The 15,369-nt window shown below is 41.0% G+C and overlaps 2 protein-coding genes across 4 annotated transcripts; both read left to right on the plus strand.

The window, feature by feature from the left end:
- The first annotated feature begins 380 nt into the window (after positions 1 to 380).
- On the plus strand, positions 381 to 5,737 carry Cul2 (cullin 2). The gene is made up of 15 exons (XM_065363988.1): positions 381 to 713; positions 871 to 1,005; positions 1,097 to 1,297; positions 1,475 to 1,581; positions 1,671 to 1,852; positions 1,941 to 2,107; positions 2,292 to 2,523; positions 2,827 to 2,994; positions 3,163 to 3,378; positions 3,542 to 3,691; positions 3,898 to 3,975; positions 4,074 to 4,140; positions 4,474 to 4,673; positions 4,783 to 4,998; positions 5,095 to 5,737. The coding sequence occupies exons 2-15, from the start codon at positions 887 to 889 to the stop codon at positions 5,221 to 5,223; spliced, it is 2,232 nt and encodes a 743-aa protein (XP_065220060.1). The 5' UTR covers positions 381 to 713; positions 871 to 886; the 3' UTR covers positions 5,224 to 5,737.
- An 840-nt stretch (positions 5,738 to 6,577) lies between these two features.
- ClC-c (chloride channel protein 3) lies at positions 6,578 to 14,656 on the plus strand. 3 transcript variants are annotated; one of them, XM_065363985.1, is made up of 17 exons: positions 6,578 to 6,795; positions 6,883 to 7,037; positions 7,113 to 7,216; positions 7,334 to 7,485; positions 7,559 to 7,682; positions 8,296 to 8,331; positions 8,678 to 9,024; positions 9,106 to 9,267; positions 9,426 to 9,573; positions 9,715 to 9,854; positions 9,937 to 10,119; positions 10,247 to 10,461; positions 10,700 to 11,052; positions 11,176 to 11,386; positions 11,477 to 11,640; positions 11,760 to 11,976; positions 12,174 to 14,656. In XM_065363985.1, exons 4-17 carry the CDS (start codon positions 7,483 to 7,485, stop codon positions 12,262 to 12,264), a joined length of 2,394 nt encoding a protein of 797 aa, XP_065220057.1. In that variant the 5' UTR covers positions 6,578 to 6,795; positions 6,883 to 7,037; positions 7,113 to 7,216; positions 7,334 to 7,482; the 3' UTR covers positions 12,265 to 14,656. The 3 variants fall into 3 exon arrangements, with proteins under 3 accessions (XP_065220057.1, XP_065220056.1, XP_065220059.1); XM_065363984.1 differs by having other exon boundaries at positions 6,899 to 7,037; XM_065363987.1 differs by lacking the exon at positions 8,296 to 8,331 and having other exon boundaries at positions 6,579 to 6,795; positions 6,899 to 7,037.
- The last annotated feature ends 713 nt before the right edge of the window (positions 14,657 to 15,369 follow it).

The raw sequence follows: 15,369 nt of genomic DNA on the forward strand, positions 1-15,369 counted from the left end.
CGATGATTTTCGATTATTTTTTTATCACATTAAAATGTTCAAAATTGCTGAAAAAAACGTAAAAATGTTAATTAATTGACCGTTGAAATAACAGAGAATGACAGAAATGTGATTATTCTGGAGAAAATGATGAAAATACAAGATGGATTGGTCAATATTTCTGTTTTCACGGTTTTGAAAATTATCCTTTTTCAATTTTAACGCCAAAAAACACAAGATTGTGATAAAATTTACGCCAAATACCCTATAAAAACATGATCGATTATTTTTTTCAAAATAATCGATTAATCGATTAATCGGAAGAAGAAAAAATAATCGCCAAACGATTATTTTTCAGGCCGATTAATCGATTATTCGATTAATCGATTAATAATCGGCCCATCACTAGTGTTGAGAGAAAAACAGTAATGTAATAAATATGAAATGAAATGAATTTACATTTAGAAATAGAATAGATTTTGTTGTTTTTAGTCTGGCAGTCTGCCTTTCTTTTCTTTCTATTTCTTTGATTCGAGTTCATTTCTCTGTCGATGTGCAGTAAGTCTTTTGTTTTTCCCGAACCGCGTAATTCCTTAGAATTCATCTGCTGCGAGAGTGAAGCTGGAAAAATAGTCACCTGGAATTCTGCGCCTTTTGATTGAATCGTTGTGTACTATCGGAAGATGCATTTCTGTGCAAACCATCAATGTTGAAACTGTCTGTTCTGCTTGTTTGTGAGTATTTCTCTATTGCGATTGTGTAATTATGTTAAATTCGACGTGATTTTCTCCGTTATCAAATCATCATCGCTTAACGGTAACACGTTATGTGGTGCGTATGATTGCGTATTAGTTGTTATGTAGTTTTAGTTACGAATTGAACTCATTGCAGTATGAAGATTTGAAGTATGTCGTTGAAACCTAAAGAAATCAATTTCAACGAAACCTGGAACGACTTACAGAAAACGGTATACGGCGTTATCACGTTATCAAACGTACCAAGACCAGTATGGAATGATCGGTTTCTGTTCGTGTCGTAGAATTTCTGATTCTCTTGACGTATTTTACGCGATGGTGAAATCGGAATGATTTTGGATTTTTTTAATTTGTTTTGCCAGAGACGTGTACAGATTATGCGTTGCGTACCCCGAATCGTTGGCTGATAAATTGTACGTAGAAACGAAAAACTTTCTCGACGACCACGTGAAACAATTGTTGGAACAGTTGAGCGGTTTGGGTCACGACAATATATTGCACAATTATTACGAAGGATGGAGCCGTTACAGCGAGGGAATTATCTATCTGCATAAATTATATTTGTAAGTACGATTACGAAAGACTAATATTACGCGCTTCGATCGAGGCGGCGGCGGCCGCACCGGTCCGGTCCGGTCCGGTCCGTTGCGATTTATTGTAAGAAACGTTTTTGTACGCGTGTACGATGCGCGGTGGATCTCGTTCTCGTTTGTTTATTCTTACGGGCTTACGTGTTATAGATATTTGAACCAGCAACACATAAAAACTAATCAGCTTTCCGAGGCTGAATTAATTTATGGAAATCATCAAGACAATGATATGGAACAAATGGAAATCGGCGAATTAGGTATGTGTGGTACTAAAGGATGGCGCGTCGTACGTTCCACCGCATTAATATTACCTGTTGGTTTCTTATCGAGCTCTTCTTACCGTTAGGACTAGAAATATGGAAAAAAAATATGATCGAACCTCTGCAGGCTAGCCTAGTGTCGGCCGTTTTAGAATGTATAAATCAGGATAGAATAGGAAACGGCCATCTGGTGAATGCGGAAATCGTACGCGGCGTGATCGAATCTTTTGTCACGGTTAACAAGTTCAAGAAACGGGACAACATCGAGGTAATCGCTACACCGCCTATTGCCTAGAAAATTTTTGAAACTTGTACAGTACATCGTGTAACTCGTTATCATAAACACAATTTTGCAGTTGTATAAATCGTTATTGGAAAAACCATTAGTAGCGGCCAGCGGCGAATATTTCAGAATTCAAGCGAACAACTGGTTTCAGAATTACACGATTACGCAGTATATGGAACGTGTTATTCGATTGTTTGAGGAAGAATCTATTCGTTGTCAACGGTTCCTCCATAGCAGGTAAGATGTGACTCGTAATGCTACAAGCGCGTACTATAGGCACTAGGTAGGCAGATCTACTCTTATTTCTTCCAAGTAGTCGACTGTCTAGTGTAGGCGCATTTCTTCGATTATTTTAGTAAGTAGCCGTACCTACGTACTCGTCTAGATTATTTAATTTTACGATTTTCTTCCAAATCCGCAGTTCCCACTCTATCATGAAAACGTGCTGCGAGAAATACATGGTCGAAGATTATTTGTCAGCGTTGTACAGCGAGGCGAAATCCATCATATCGCAAGAACGACAGCAGGACATGGCAAATATGTATATATTGTTGCGTTCCGTTTCGAAGAACTTGATTCCTTACATGGCCGAATTCAAAGATCACATCGTCGACGAAGGTTTACATAGACTGGACGAAATCAAAGGCGACAACGTAAGCGTTTTTTTCCCCTACTTATTTATCGTGTCTGTGTCGATTTTTTAAATTACCTGGTTTACGTTAAGACGTTACTATACTTCTCTTCTACTACGTAATATTTTTACCTTACAAAAATGTACCATATAAGTAGGTATGTACACATCTGTATAAAAGAACACGTAGCAATCTTACATAAATGTGTACCTACCTACCTACCTATCTACCGTATAAACAAACGCGAAACGCGAACGCTCTATACGAAATGTACATATAATCAATCTAAATCACTAATCAGCGCGCGACTTGAATATTTTCCAGATGTGTATGTCTTTCGTCGAGATAATCATGTCTATTTACAAAAAGTACAAGCAAATCATCGAAAAAATATTTCAATCTGATAAAAGTTTCACGGGTGCTCTTGATAAAGCTTGTATTCATATCGTCAACTATTCGCCAGAGAGTAAGAGTTATAAATCGTCCGAACTGGTGAGTAGTCGTGTGAATTTGCGTTTGCTTAGTATTCTGCGACTAGTATATACTCGTATGTACGCCGATTTGGATTGTTTGCGTTATTTTGTTTTAAATTAACACATTTTTTAATCGATTGTTTTTGATTCGTCGAAAAATTGCGCTTGTCCGTTTGTTCGAATCCAGTTAGCCAAATATTGTGATCAGCTGTTGAAAAAATCGTCCAAGGGACTATCTGAAATGGAAGTTGATGAAAAATTGAGCGACGCCATTATAATATTTAAATACCTCGACGACAAAGATATGTTTCAGAAGTTTTACTCTAGAATGCTTGCCAAAAGATTGATACACCAGAACAGTCAGTCAATGGATGCCGAAGAAAGTATGATTGATAAACTGAAGGTGGGTACTAGGTAGATTTACGAGTACTACTACTAAGTAGTACGAGATGAAACGTTAACCGATTTTTTTTTTGTATTACATCATTTATGTTTACGTAGTTATGTACGAGTAGTTGTACGCGCGACGATAATTAATGTTACCGTTTCGTGTGTTTGATTTTCAGACTGCTTGCGGCTACGAGTTCACGAACAAGCTGCATCGAATGTTTACCGATATGAAAATATCGGAGGATTTGATCGAGAAATTCAACGCTTCGTATCTACCTGAAAATCACATCACGCTTTCTCTAAATTTTCACGTGCACGTATTACAGGTAAAAATACTCGTACAAGCGCATTTTAATTCGAGTACCTAGCGTAGCCGCGTTCCTTATTGTTGTACGCGTACGCTCGCACCTGAATGTGTAGAGACGCGGAGACGATAACGTAGCACGTAGGTTAGGTAATACATATGTAGGTCTAGTGATAGTACATAGGTACGTACTACGTATGTAGTTCATGAAATTTCGTTATTGCGTAGGCGGGTTCGTGGCCTCTCGGTCAAGCAGCAGTCACCTCGTTCACAATACCTCAAGAATTTACACAATCGATGCAAGCGGTGAGTGAAAATTGAGCGGCGATAGCGCGCGTTTTTCAATTTACGAATCTACATCTTACAGTTTTATTACTTTGGCCTGTCATTTATTTATTCCGCAGTTTGAGAAATTTTACAATTGCCATTATAACGGAAGGCGTCTTACGTGGATGTACCACCTTAGTCAAGGTAAAATTTTTGGTAGTAATACATACGAATAGAACAAACAGAAGCGTTAGTAGCGGTCTTTGGTCTTTATCATACTCGTACACGGTACAGTCATTCCAACCGAATGTATGGTAATTGGCGAGCGCGAGCTTTTTTTCTCACGACCGCCACCGCCGTAAAATCGAATTTTTTCCTATGTACTTTCGAGTATCCTCTACTGTTTTTGGATGAAAACCTTTACTCGTAGCGACTGACTGTACCATCGTCGCCGCCGCTGCCGCTGCTATCTGTTTAGTCGAGTCTACGTCCGCGTATGCGATACAACTGTCGAATAATTGTTTTACGTGTTCGTAGGGGAGCTTAAACTGTGCTATCTCAGTAAAGTATACTTCATCACCATGCAAACGTTTCAAATGGCCATTTTGCTGTTATTCGAGAGTTCGACTTCGCTGCAGTGTTCGGAAATTCAAAGTACTTTGCAGCTTAATTGGGAACAGTTTTTGAAAAATTGCGTAACTTTAGTCGAATGTAAAATCCTAACTTCAAATACGAAAGTAAGTAGGCGGTCCGCGGTGTTTGGACTGCGTACTCGTTATTGTTTCAATATTGAACCGTGTTTTGAATGCGCGTCTTATCGCGTTTTGTCTTGTCCAACTTGTCAAGGAGTTGAAGCCGGATACCGTGCTTTCGCTTAATGAAAAATATTCCAACAAAAGAACCAGATTACGAATTACCGCCAGCTTACAGAAAGAAACTCCTATGGAAACTACTCAGACTATCGCTTCGGTGGAGGAAGATCGTAAATTATTCATTCAAGCGACCATCGTGCGCGTCATGAAATCTCGAAAACTTCTCAAACATAACGCCCTAATTCAAGAGGTTCGTGTCGATTGTTAAACGATTCGATCAGTCGCGCTGGCGCGTGCTTTTTTCAGCGTTACCTAATCGTGTCGAACCGTTTCGCTAATGTTGCAGATTTTAAGTCAATGCTCTTCGTTCAATCCTTCGATCAATATGATTAAAAAATGCATAGAAACGCTGATCGAGAAACAGTACATGGAACGTGATCGGAATTCAAGAGACGAGTACAGTTATATCGCCTAGTTCGTTAGCGATGCGATGCCACAAAACGAGGGTAAAGTCCAAGTCGTTTTTGAATTCGCCCTCTTCGCCTTGTAACGCCACCTTCTGATTTTGGCCCAAATTGAAGAAAATTCCTACCAACTGGCGATGGCGATGACTGTGCGCGCATTGAAATCAAAGCGCACGCGAGTAGATATGTAACGGAAGCGCGATCCGCGTCATATTTTTCTTTTCGCATTGGAAACGATCCCTTTCGGAGGCAGATCCTAATCCCATGCTGCAGTTTCTCATGTTTACCCATCCTTTTGGTTACCTATACCTACATCTTTTATTCGGTTAAATTCCCCGTAAATCTAATCGTACTACGACGACTTCGCCTACATTGTTGTCGATTTTTCCCATTTTTCAGTTCGGACTGCTTCGTTCGTATTGAAATTAAGAAATCCGACATCTTTTTACACGAAATCGATTCGTTATCGTCTAGCGTTGATATTAGGACATGTATGTATATATTAATAAATTACGTGAAAATTTCTTCGATTGTAAATTACTTATTATTCGTATGTATTGTTCATTCATTTGCCACGAAAATGTTGACAGCCAACGCTCGTTTACCTACGAATTAAATTTTGCCGCGTGTGGTAATAGATTTTTGCCGAAGGTTTCTGTAAATTCAAATTTCAAATCAACATTGCCGAGTGACGACTGACGAGATTAGCGATTTACGAATTTATCATTTTGGTAGGTGAAGCAGCTGTAGTCAATTTTCACATGTACGCTACGATTGGTCAATTTTTGGGGGATGACGGATGATGAATCGAATCCGATTGGTGGAAATTAGAATTTGGAAAATCAATCCAGTTGATATTTTCAATTCGGGGTTTCGTCATCGTGCCCTAAGCCGAAACCCGTTTTCTGGTACGGGTGTCTGGTCCTGGTCTGGTACAGATTTTCTCCTCAAAGAGTTGGAGTCGGAGTCGGGTACGGCCGGTACGGGTATTGGGCTTGGGATTTCTTCATTTTCTGCTATTTTGGAATTTTTGGAATTTGGATAGTGGATACATGAATTTTGATGGAAGATGCCGAAGATGGAACACCCAAACGTAGTACCCGATCTATCGGGATTCGGGTTCAGAACAGTTTTTTCGGGTACGGGTACAGGTAGTCGGTAATTCGGTATGTACTCGTACTGTCACTGTCACTCCATCTTCATCATCTCATGACTCATTAGATATTTATTCAGGTACGGTACGGTACGGTACGGCACCCGTGAGCCGTGATCCGTGATCCGTGATTTGAATCCTATTTTTGAGGGTCCGATCCGCAATTCCGCAGCAACCCTGGAATGCGCCAGGCACGCAGCAGGCAGCACCAAGCACCACCAGCGAACCAGCGATCCGAGTGTTTCGTTAGTTTCGTTTGATATCATCAAAATTCGTAATCATTCATTATCCGATGTACAAATTTTAGTTTTTTTTTCACTGATTGATTCTGTCGATTTCAAAACTCGAGAGCTTGGAAGACTGAAAGAGAATTGAATGAAATTGCTTTTCAACCTGCGAAGCTATTTGAAGCGCTACCTCGCAATCGCTGGTGAGTAATATCGAATGATAATGCGTTACATGCGTATATAATATGTAGTTTTTGCGTTTCACCATATTTGACGATTGACGGTAATAGTGACGAATGATTGTAGATCTTGCATCGGAAGATTGAAGTAGAAAACTGAAAAGCTCTGTTTCACGGTTTGTCTGTCGTCGAGTACGGGGAATACCTAGCCGAAACGGTTGGAGGTTGGTGCGAGGTGCGAGGTGCGCGTATTCGACCCGAATCAGGTGAGCAAATATCGGTGTTTGTGGAGCATATTGTTGGCGAATTGCGTATAACTATTCCGTTATCGAATGTCACAGATCAGATGCGGCGCTGACGCTGTTTGGTTGTCCATTTATGAAATGCGATGCGACGGATATGGTAGTTGCGAAGTATTATTCTTCAATTTGGTCGTCGCAACTTGGCAAGTATCGTAGTCTCGGATCGTCTTTTTAAAATAACTTTCCTTCGCGAATAGATACTTACGTAGTAGCTAAGGTAGTTATACGAGTATAAATGTCGGCTATTTCGCGTGTCCTAGGAGTACGAATTTCGCAACTCGTTCGCAAAGTCACCGGTCAACCACGCCAACGCCATAGCCATAGCCATAACCGTAGCCGCAATACTTGTCATCAGATTTCCTCGCATCCACGAATACCCGAACATCGGATGGATTCATTCTGATCTAAAATGGTAAGGCTACGAAAACGATGTGGGCACGGTCTCGTGAAACATGGCGTCTTATCGTATTGTTGGTTTTGTTTAGCGATCGAAAGTTAGTAATCGTTCGTGTTATCTGAGTTCGGATGACGATATGGTGGACATCACGACAACTGGTACTACGGCTGAAGGTTCAGTTTCAACCAATCTTCCGCCGCATCATTTACACGGTAATAAATCGTATTCGTTCGTTAATGTTACCTCTGGTAGTACCTAGCTAGTAGCTAGTGGCTGGCTGGCTAGCTACCTGTACCTACATATTTTTCTATCAATCGATACCGTCGGCGTTTACGTCGACCGCAAATTACGTATGTACGACAACCAGGGTTCGAGGCCCGTAATCGTTTACAACAACAGCTGTTGAAGTGTTGTGCTGTAAACATCATAGGCCATGTCGATTGTCGAGCAACCCAACCCTCCGACTATCAATAATTACCTATACCTACGTAGGTAGCGGCGGTTTGATTATTTTCATCAATTTTTGCACTTTTCGGCCATGTTGAAAGTGCGAAAATCCCGTACGTGTTCCAACGCTGTTGGTTCGGAGAGGGCTTAAATTTGTTCTCTACAAGCTACCTAATGGGGCTGTAGAGTGTAGATACTCTGTACGCCGCTGTTGCTGCGATGAAAAAATTCAGCGAAATCGTCAATCGGCCACCGAGTGACCGAGAGGTTTCCTCCGTAAGTCGAGTAGAATGTTTCGCGTATTGTTTGTCAGCTTTCAAGAACGTACTTTCGTTTGTTTGTTTTTTTTTCAATCACGCTCGCTACATTAAAATGCAGGAGATGAAGTGGAATTCGCGGGCGGCGTTCATTACGGTAAGTACTCGAGTAGTTAGATGCTGCGTCGCGTCGCGTCGTGTCGCGCGCATTCGCGACATTTGTTAACCGATTAGGTACTTTCATTCATCTATCTCGTCTGAATCTCTATCGCGAATTTACGCAGATTCGCGCTTAGTACATATTCGTAGACATACGTATACTGTGTACTGTGTACTGTGTACAAACGCAAACCTTTACAAATTAGATGCTCGTACTTGTACACTTGTACAGTACGTATTCGACGAGTCGAAAAGCCGGATAGTTATTTACGTATGGTATGCGTAATGCGTATGGTGGTGGTTTTCAATACTGTACTTTTACGTTATTGTTTTGCGGCTCGCAGATTCGGATGATATTCCCGGAATCGGACAATACGAAGATTTCCATACGATCGACTGGCAGCGTGACATCGCTCGAGATCGCATGCGTCACCGGTACATTATCAAGCGCAAACAAAATTCGGTTTTCGATTTGATAAAAGGCGCTCACGATGCTTGGTCCGGCTGGTTATGCGTACTTTTTGTGGGCTTGGTTACGGGCACGGTGGCCGGTATCGTCGACATCGGCAGTTCCTGGATGAGCGATTTGAAATTCGGCTTATGCCCCGAAGCATTTTGGCTCAACATGGAGCAGTGCTGTTGGTCATCCAACGAGACGTCTTTAGGCGCCGAGAAGGGCAATTGTTCGCAAGTGAGTGTGAATTTCGCCTTTCTTTCTTTCTTTCTTTCATTATGGATTGATTGATTTCGGCCTGTTTGATTGATCGTATAGTGGCGAATGTGGTCCGAAGTGTTGGGCTCGTCGAGAACTGGTGTCTGGGCGTATATAGTTTCGTACTTGTTTTTCATCGCGTTCGCTCTTTGTTTTGCGGCGTTGGCGGCTGGACTTGTGAAAATTTTCGCACCGTATGCTTGCGGATCTGGAGTACCAGAGGTAAGTGTATAAGTATATGTATGTGTACCACTGTACCTCCACCTACCTATCATTACCTACTATGTACAATTGTACCTACTTATACAGGCTACCGCCACCGGTGTCCTGTCGGATGTGCGTTGCGAATTTACTGTATTTTGTTTGCCATTTTTTCCTAGATAAAAACTATACTGAGCGGTTTCATTATACGCGGATACTTGGGCAAATGGACGTTGATCATAAAATCCGTTGGCATTATGTTGGCAGTGTCAGCTGGTCTGAGTTTAGGAAAAGAAGGCCCTATGGTGCACATAGCATCTTGCATAGGTAAGTTGAGTTGCCGCTTCCCGCCTCCATCCAACCTGTACAACGTACAGTGTACAGTGTACAGTGTACATACAATGTACATGCACGACGTACGAGTAGCATTGCCAGTCTTTCTTAATGACGAAGCGCCCCATTTTTCAGGCAATATTTTGTCCTATTTATTTCCAAAATACGGCAGAAACGAAGCGAAAAAAAGAGAAATTTTATCGGCGGCCGCCGCCGCTGGCGTCTCTGTGGCATTCGGGGCACCTATAGGTGGCGTGCTTTTCAGCTTGGAAGAAGTAAGTCACATGTCGCGCCGCGCCGTACCTATCGCATTATTGCGTATGCGTATGCGTAATGTACTTGTACTTTTTGTCGCAGGTTAGTTACTATTTCCCGCTGAAAACGCTGTGGAGGTCGTTTTTTTGCGCATTAGTCGCAGCGTTCGTGGTACGCTCGATTAATCCTTTCGGAAACGAGCATTCTGTTTTATTCTACGTGGAATATAGTAAACCGTGGAATTTTTTCGAATTGATACCGTTCATCGGATTAGGTATTATCGGGGTGAGTTAGATTTCACGTTACTATCGACTTTTTAAAAAAATTTTTTCTTTTCTTTTTTTTTTTGTATTACTTTTCTACTTATTTCACGCACGCGACATTCTGTTTGTTCCGTTTCGTACGTTGACAGGGGATTATAGCGACTGTTTTCATTAAAATGAACGTATACTGGTGCAGATGTCGCAAAACAACGAAACTCGGTCAATATCCGGTTACCGAAGTATTAGTAGTCACAGCGATAACAGCGCTACTTTCTTTTCCCAACCCGTACACTCGCATGAGTACCAGTCAGCTTATATATTTGTTGTTTAGTCAATGCGGAGTGTCCAGCTCGGATGGTCTTTGGTAAGTATCGATCATATTTTTCTATTCCTCATCCTCCCTCTGCCTGTGCCTGTGCCTGTGCGGTTCATTTGTAGGTACAGGTACACGGTTCATCTTCATACATACGAGTATAGTACGAGTATATGTACCTAAGCGATGCGCTTTCCGTCGTTTTAGTTGGTAAAAATTCGTTGTTAGCGATTCTTACGTAACGTAACGTAACGTAACGTTGTTTTACTCGTATGTTTGTACGCGACAGCGATTACGTGTACTTGAATAATGTGACGTCGTTCAAAGAAGCGACCTCGGCGGAAGCTGGCCCAGGCGTCTACCACGCTATATGGCTTTTGTTACTCACCTTGGTATTCAAACTGATCACCACTATTTTCACATTCGGAATGAAAATACCTTGCGGATTGTTTATACCCAGCTTATGTTTGGGAAGTATCGCGGGCAGAATTGTCGGCATCGCCATGCAACAATTAGCCTTTCGTTACCCTCATCTGTGGATATTCAGCGGAGAATGCGCCAGTTCGGACGATTGTATTACGCCTGGCTTGTACGCTATGGTAGGAGCAGCAGCTGTACTCGGAGGTGTCACTAGAATGACAGGTTCGTCCAACGTCGCGTCGCGTCGCGTCGTACCACTGTTGACTGTACCTACTACCTACGTACTAGGTATCCGTTTAATTTTACGTTTGTCTGTCAATTCGCTAATTCGCCGATTGTTAACAGTATCGTTAGTGGTGATCATGTTCGAGTTGACTGGCGGCGTACGGTACATAGTTCCTCTGATGGCGGCAGCCATGGCCAGCAAATGGGTCGGCGATGCGCTCGGCAAACAAGGTATATACGACGCGCACATCAGTTTGAACGGATATCCATTCTTAGATAGCAAAGAAGAATTCGCCCATACTGGTTTAGCTGCCGATGTAATGCAACCCAGGTACGTATTTGTTTTCCAATTAGGTAATTATGTCGTAACCTCCTATCTCATCGACATCCGTACGCTGTACCTTCGAATATGCGATTGTAGACGCAGCGAATCGTTAAACGTATTAACGCAAGATTCGATGACCATATACGAAGTAGAAACTTTGATGAAAAATACCGAACATAACGGATTTCCGGTGGTCGTTTCGCAAGAATCGCAGTATTTAGTCGGCTTCGTGTTGAGAAGAGATCTTTTGTTGGCCATCGGTGAGTGTTGAGCAGTAGCCGTATATTCTATATTCTGCGTGCTGACTGCCAGCGCAGCTCGCAGTGTGCGTTTTTGTTTTATTTTTCAATTTCGTTTATTTATTTATTTATTTTTTTAGCAAATGCCAAACGAACAAACGACGGTTACGATGGTAATTCGTTGGTCACGTTCACAGTGGACCAACCGTCTTTACCTCCGAATGCGCCACCTCCTTTACGATTGAAAAAAATTCTGGATATGGCTCCTATAACCATCACGGATCAAACACCTATGGAGACGGTTATCGATATGTTCAGAAAGCTGGGTCTGCGACAAACTTTGGTCACTCACAACGGGTACCGTTTCTTTTATTTTCTTTCTTTTTTGTTTTTTCGTTTTAATTTCTTCGGAGGTACTCGATATTTTTGCGCATCCTGTACGTACATGTATGTAATAATTATTATAGATGTATGTACTTGGTGCTTGCGTAGTATTAGTAGTGTTGGTACCAATTGATGCATATAGCGGCTAATGCGGCCAATTTATTTTGCAGTCGTTTACTCGGCGTTATCACCAAAAAAGACGTTCTTCGTTACATTAAACAAATGGGCAACGAAGATCCCAGCTCGGTGTTATTCAATTGAACAAAACCGAAACCGAAACCGAAACCGAAACCGAAGGCGAAGCCGAAGCCGACACAGCTGGGCCGAAGCTGTTAGCTGTTGTTGAAATAACTATACACTCCCGAAGTCTACTGTAATCTACCAGCTATCTACTTGTATTACAATGTACAGCGAGCCTACAAAATGCAGATTCCTGCGAGCGAGACTATTCTTTTTTTGTACCTAATCAATACTGTGTAGTGTGTACAGAATATATTAGTAGGTACTATTAGGTTATCATAATTACTCGTATGTATCTACGTACGCGGTACGCGCGATCCTACGTAATTCGCCTTGTACCTAGACCGTAGACCATTGACTGAACGAGCAATTGGAATTCGTACGCGCGCTGCGGGTCAAATTTGAATATTGTTACCGCTTTCGTTGTTATCACCGAATGGCTCGTGTGAAGACGTAGTGTGCCCTTGGGTCAGTACGACACATCGACAAGTCAAAAGGCTAGTGAAGCGAATCCGAAATCCGAATACACGATGAGCCGTACGATTTCTCACATTCTTATTACTCGTACATATACGAGTATGTACATATGTGCTAGCAAATTTCAATTTTCGCGCCGAATTCTACAAGCTATCGGTCAACTTTACTCGTGTTTCTTTAATTCTTTTTCAAGCCACACATTCCCTACTCGACTCGTTCTAGTGTGTATTTTCGAGTCAAAAACAAAGCGACAAATTTCAATTTTTTTTTGAAAATACGGTCGGCATTAATTTTCCAGTGACGATTACTCGAGAGAAAACAAGAAGCCTACGACCACAAACGCAATATTTGGAGGTGTTACAAAAATTCACTTTTTATGGTCGAGTCTACATACACATATACGTACATGTGTTGGCGAACGAGCGAAATATCTTTCACCTTTCAAAATTCACGTAGGCTACCATCTAGGACCCGATTTCGCGTTATCGCGTTATTCTTTGTTTTTCGTTACTCGTGTAAAATTTTAATGTATGTACTCGTATAATAGGTATCGTTCTTTGGCGACTGTTTCAACAGCGACCCGGACCGTTTCATTTCCATTCCGCTATTTTAAAACATTTTGAAAGCGCCTCTGTCCATGCGCTATGCGCGCAGTGTTGTTTTGCCATAGGTATTGCGTGTGTATTGTAAGCTCGTTTATTATCGAGTTTTAGCTTTTTTTCAACTTTCGTCGCCCCCCTTTTTTCGTGTAGATACCTATTTATTTTTGTTACCGAGTTTTCAGGGCATTTGTCACAAACAGAAACCGGAATGAAGACCGAGCTCGAGGACTGCGGGAAGAACTAAATCACAATTCGCCGCGTTCGTGTATTTGATCGAATTACACGTCTAAATTTGCGTGTTCGATTATTCTATAAATCACCGTAAGTCAGGGAGAACAGTAAAACGCTACGGTCCGAATTTTTGATCCCCTCGATTGCTTAAATTATTCTATTTAAAAAATTTGTATTAACGATGAGAAAATTATTCCGACGTTTTTACGAGTAAAATCTTTCAAAATTGACAGAAAATGCGTGTTTTTTATGCTCGAGCTCGAATTGAAATTGAACCATGAAAAATCGATAGTCGAGATAGAAATCAAATAATGAGAAACAATATCATTCTCGTTTCTATCGTTGTTTTTTTTTTCATTCTCGATTGGCGACATTCGTAGCGAAGATTACCTAAATATGTAGATAGATATACATTTTATAATCTGTATAAAAATTGCCCGATTGGCGAACCACCAATTTCTTTTAAAAAACTGCGATTTGCAATTTCTTATCATTTTTTAAAGGTCGTTTCCATCATTTGCGCGTGTCAATTGTCTTTCACGCCGTTTCAGATCAACACTTTCAAGCGAGTCTTTCGTTACTGAATTATTGCGGGAAATAATATTTTCACGGTTTTTCTTAAAATTAATCGTCGGCTTTGAAGATACTGCAGCGTTCTCAATTGGCCTGTTTTACCTAACTATTTGAATGGTGGATTGGATATGTGATATGGATTCCGACTGTGATTTCGATTGCCGATGTCGAGTAACTGTTTTTTTTTTTGCTTTTTTGCCAATCGGGCGACTTTCGGTGAGCGAGGCTCGCATATATTGTTTACTATACTTACCGATACAATTTATTTATCTATACCTGTATTTTTACGCGTTCGTATGTTGTTTTATTTATTTATTTTTTTGTTTTTTGAACCGTTTGTTAGTTTGTTTTTCTTATTTATGTCTCTGTGTGCATTCACTCTACTTTGTTCGTATAGTTCGTATTTTCATTGGCATGTTCCATATTTATTCATTACGTTTTTTATACGTCAATCATGATCATTATCTATCATTATTCATTTATTTATTTATTCATTTATTTATTTTTTAAATAAAAAACGTTCGGCTTGATTGGGAAAAATTTTTTTACTGGGTGAAATAAGCTTAGGTACAGAAAATACGTAACAAATCGATAATGAAAAGAACGAAGGATGGCATTTTTCTGCATTCAACATACGACTATTGGCTATACACCTACTCGTAGCAAGTTCCATCAGAATCCGTCTTAAAAATGGGAAATTCCACAACTTTTTTCAGGTCATTTTTGAGCTCAAAAAAGATTGTTTGCGAGAGAACGGAGCGCTGTGGTGTAGATCTGACGCCGGAAATGAATTCGCCGTCCCAAAAAACCCCCGTACACCAATTTTCAGCTCGATTGGAGAGAAAAAGTTTTTTTTCCCAAAAAAATGTATGAACTAACCCCTTTAGATTTTTTGGATTTTTTTGATTTTCAAAAAAATCGAGTAAAGGGTCGTTTTCTACTAATGCGAGCAAGCCGAGTACGAAGCTGGTGTCCATTTTTGTCGAGGGACGCTGCTTCAGCGAGTAATTGCGAATATTTCGCCGAATACGAGTCCGATCGAAAAACAGGTGTCATTTTCGAATTCAGCCTGCTCGAATTAGTCAGAAAACGTCATTGAAACTACAAAATTCGACAACTTTTTTAGGGCCATTTTTGATGTCAAAAAAGCCGGTTTGCGAGAGAATGGAGCGCTATGGTGAAAATCTGACATCGGAAATGAATTCGCCGTCCCCGAAAACCCCCCGAACCAGATTCTCAGCTC

This window comes from Planococcus citri, chromosome 4 (assembly GCF_950023065.1).
Source record: "Planococcus citri chromosome 4, ihPlaCitr1.1, whole genome shotgun sequence".
Classification (NCBI taxonomy): domain Eukaryota; kingdom Metazoa; phylum Arthropoda; class Insecta; order Hemiptera; family Pseudococcidae; genus Planococcus; species Planococcus citri.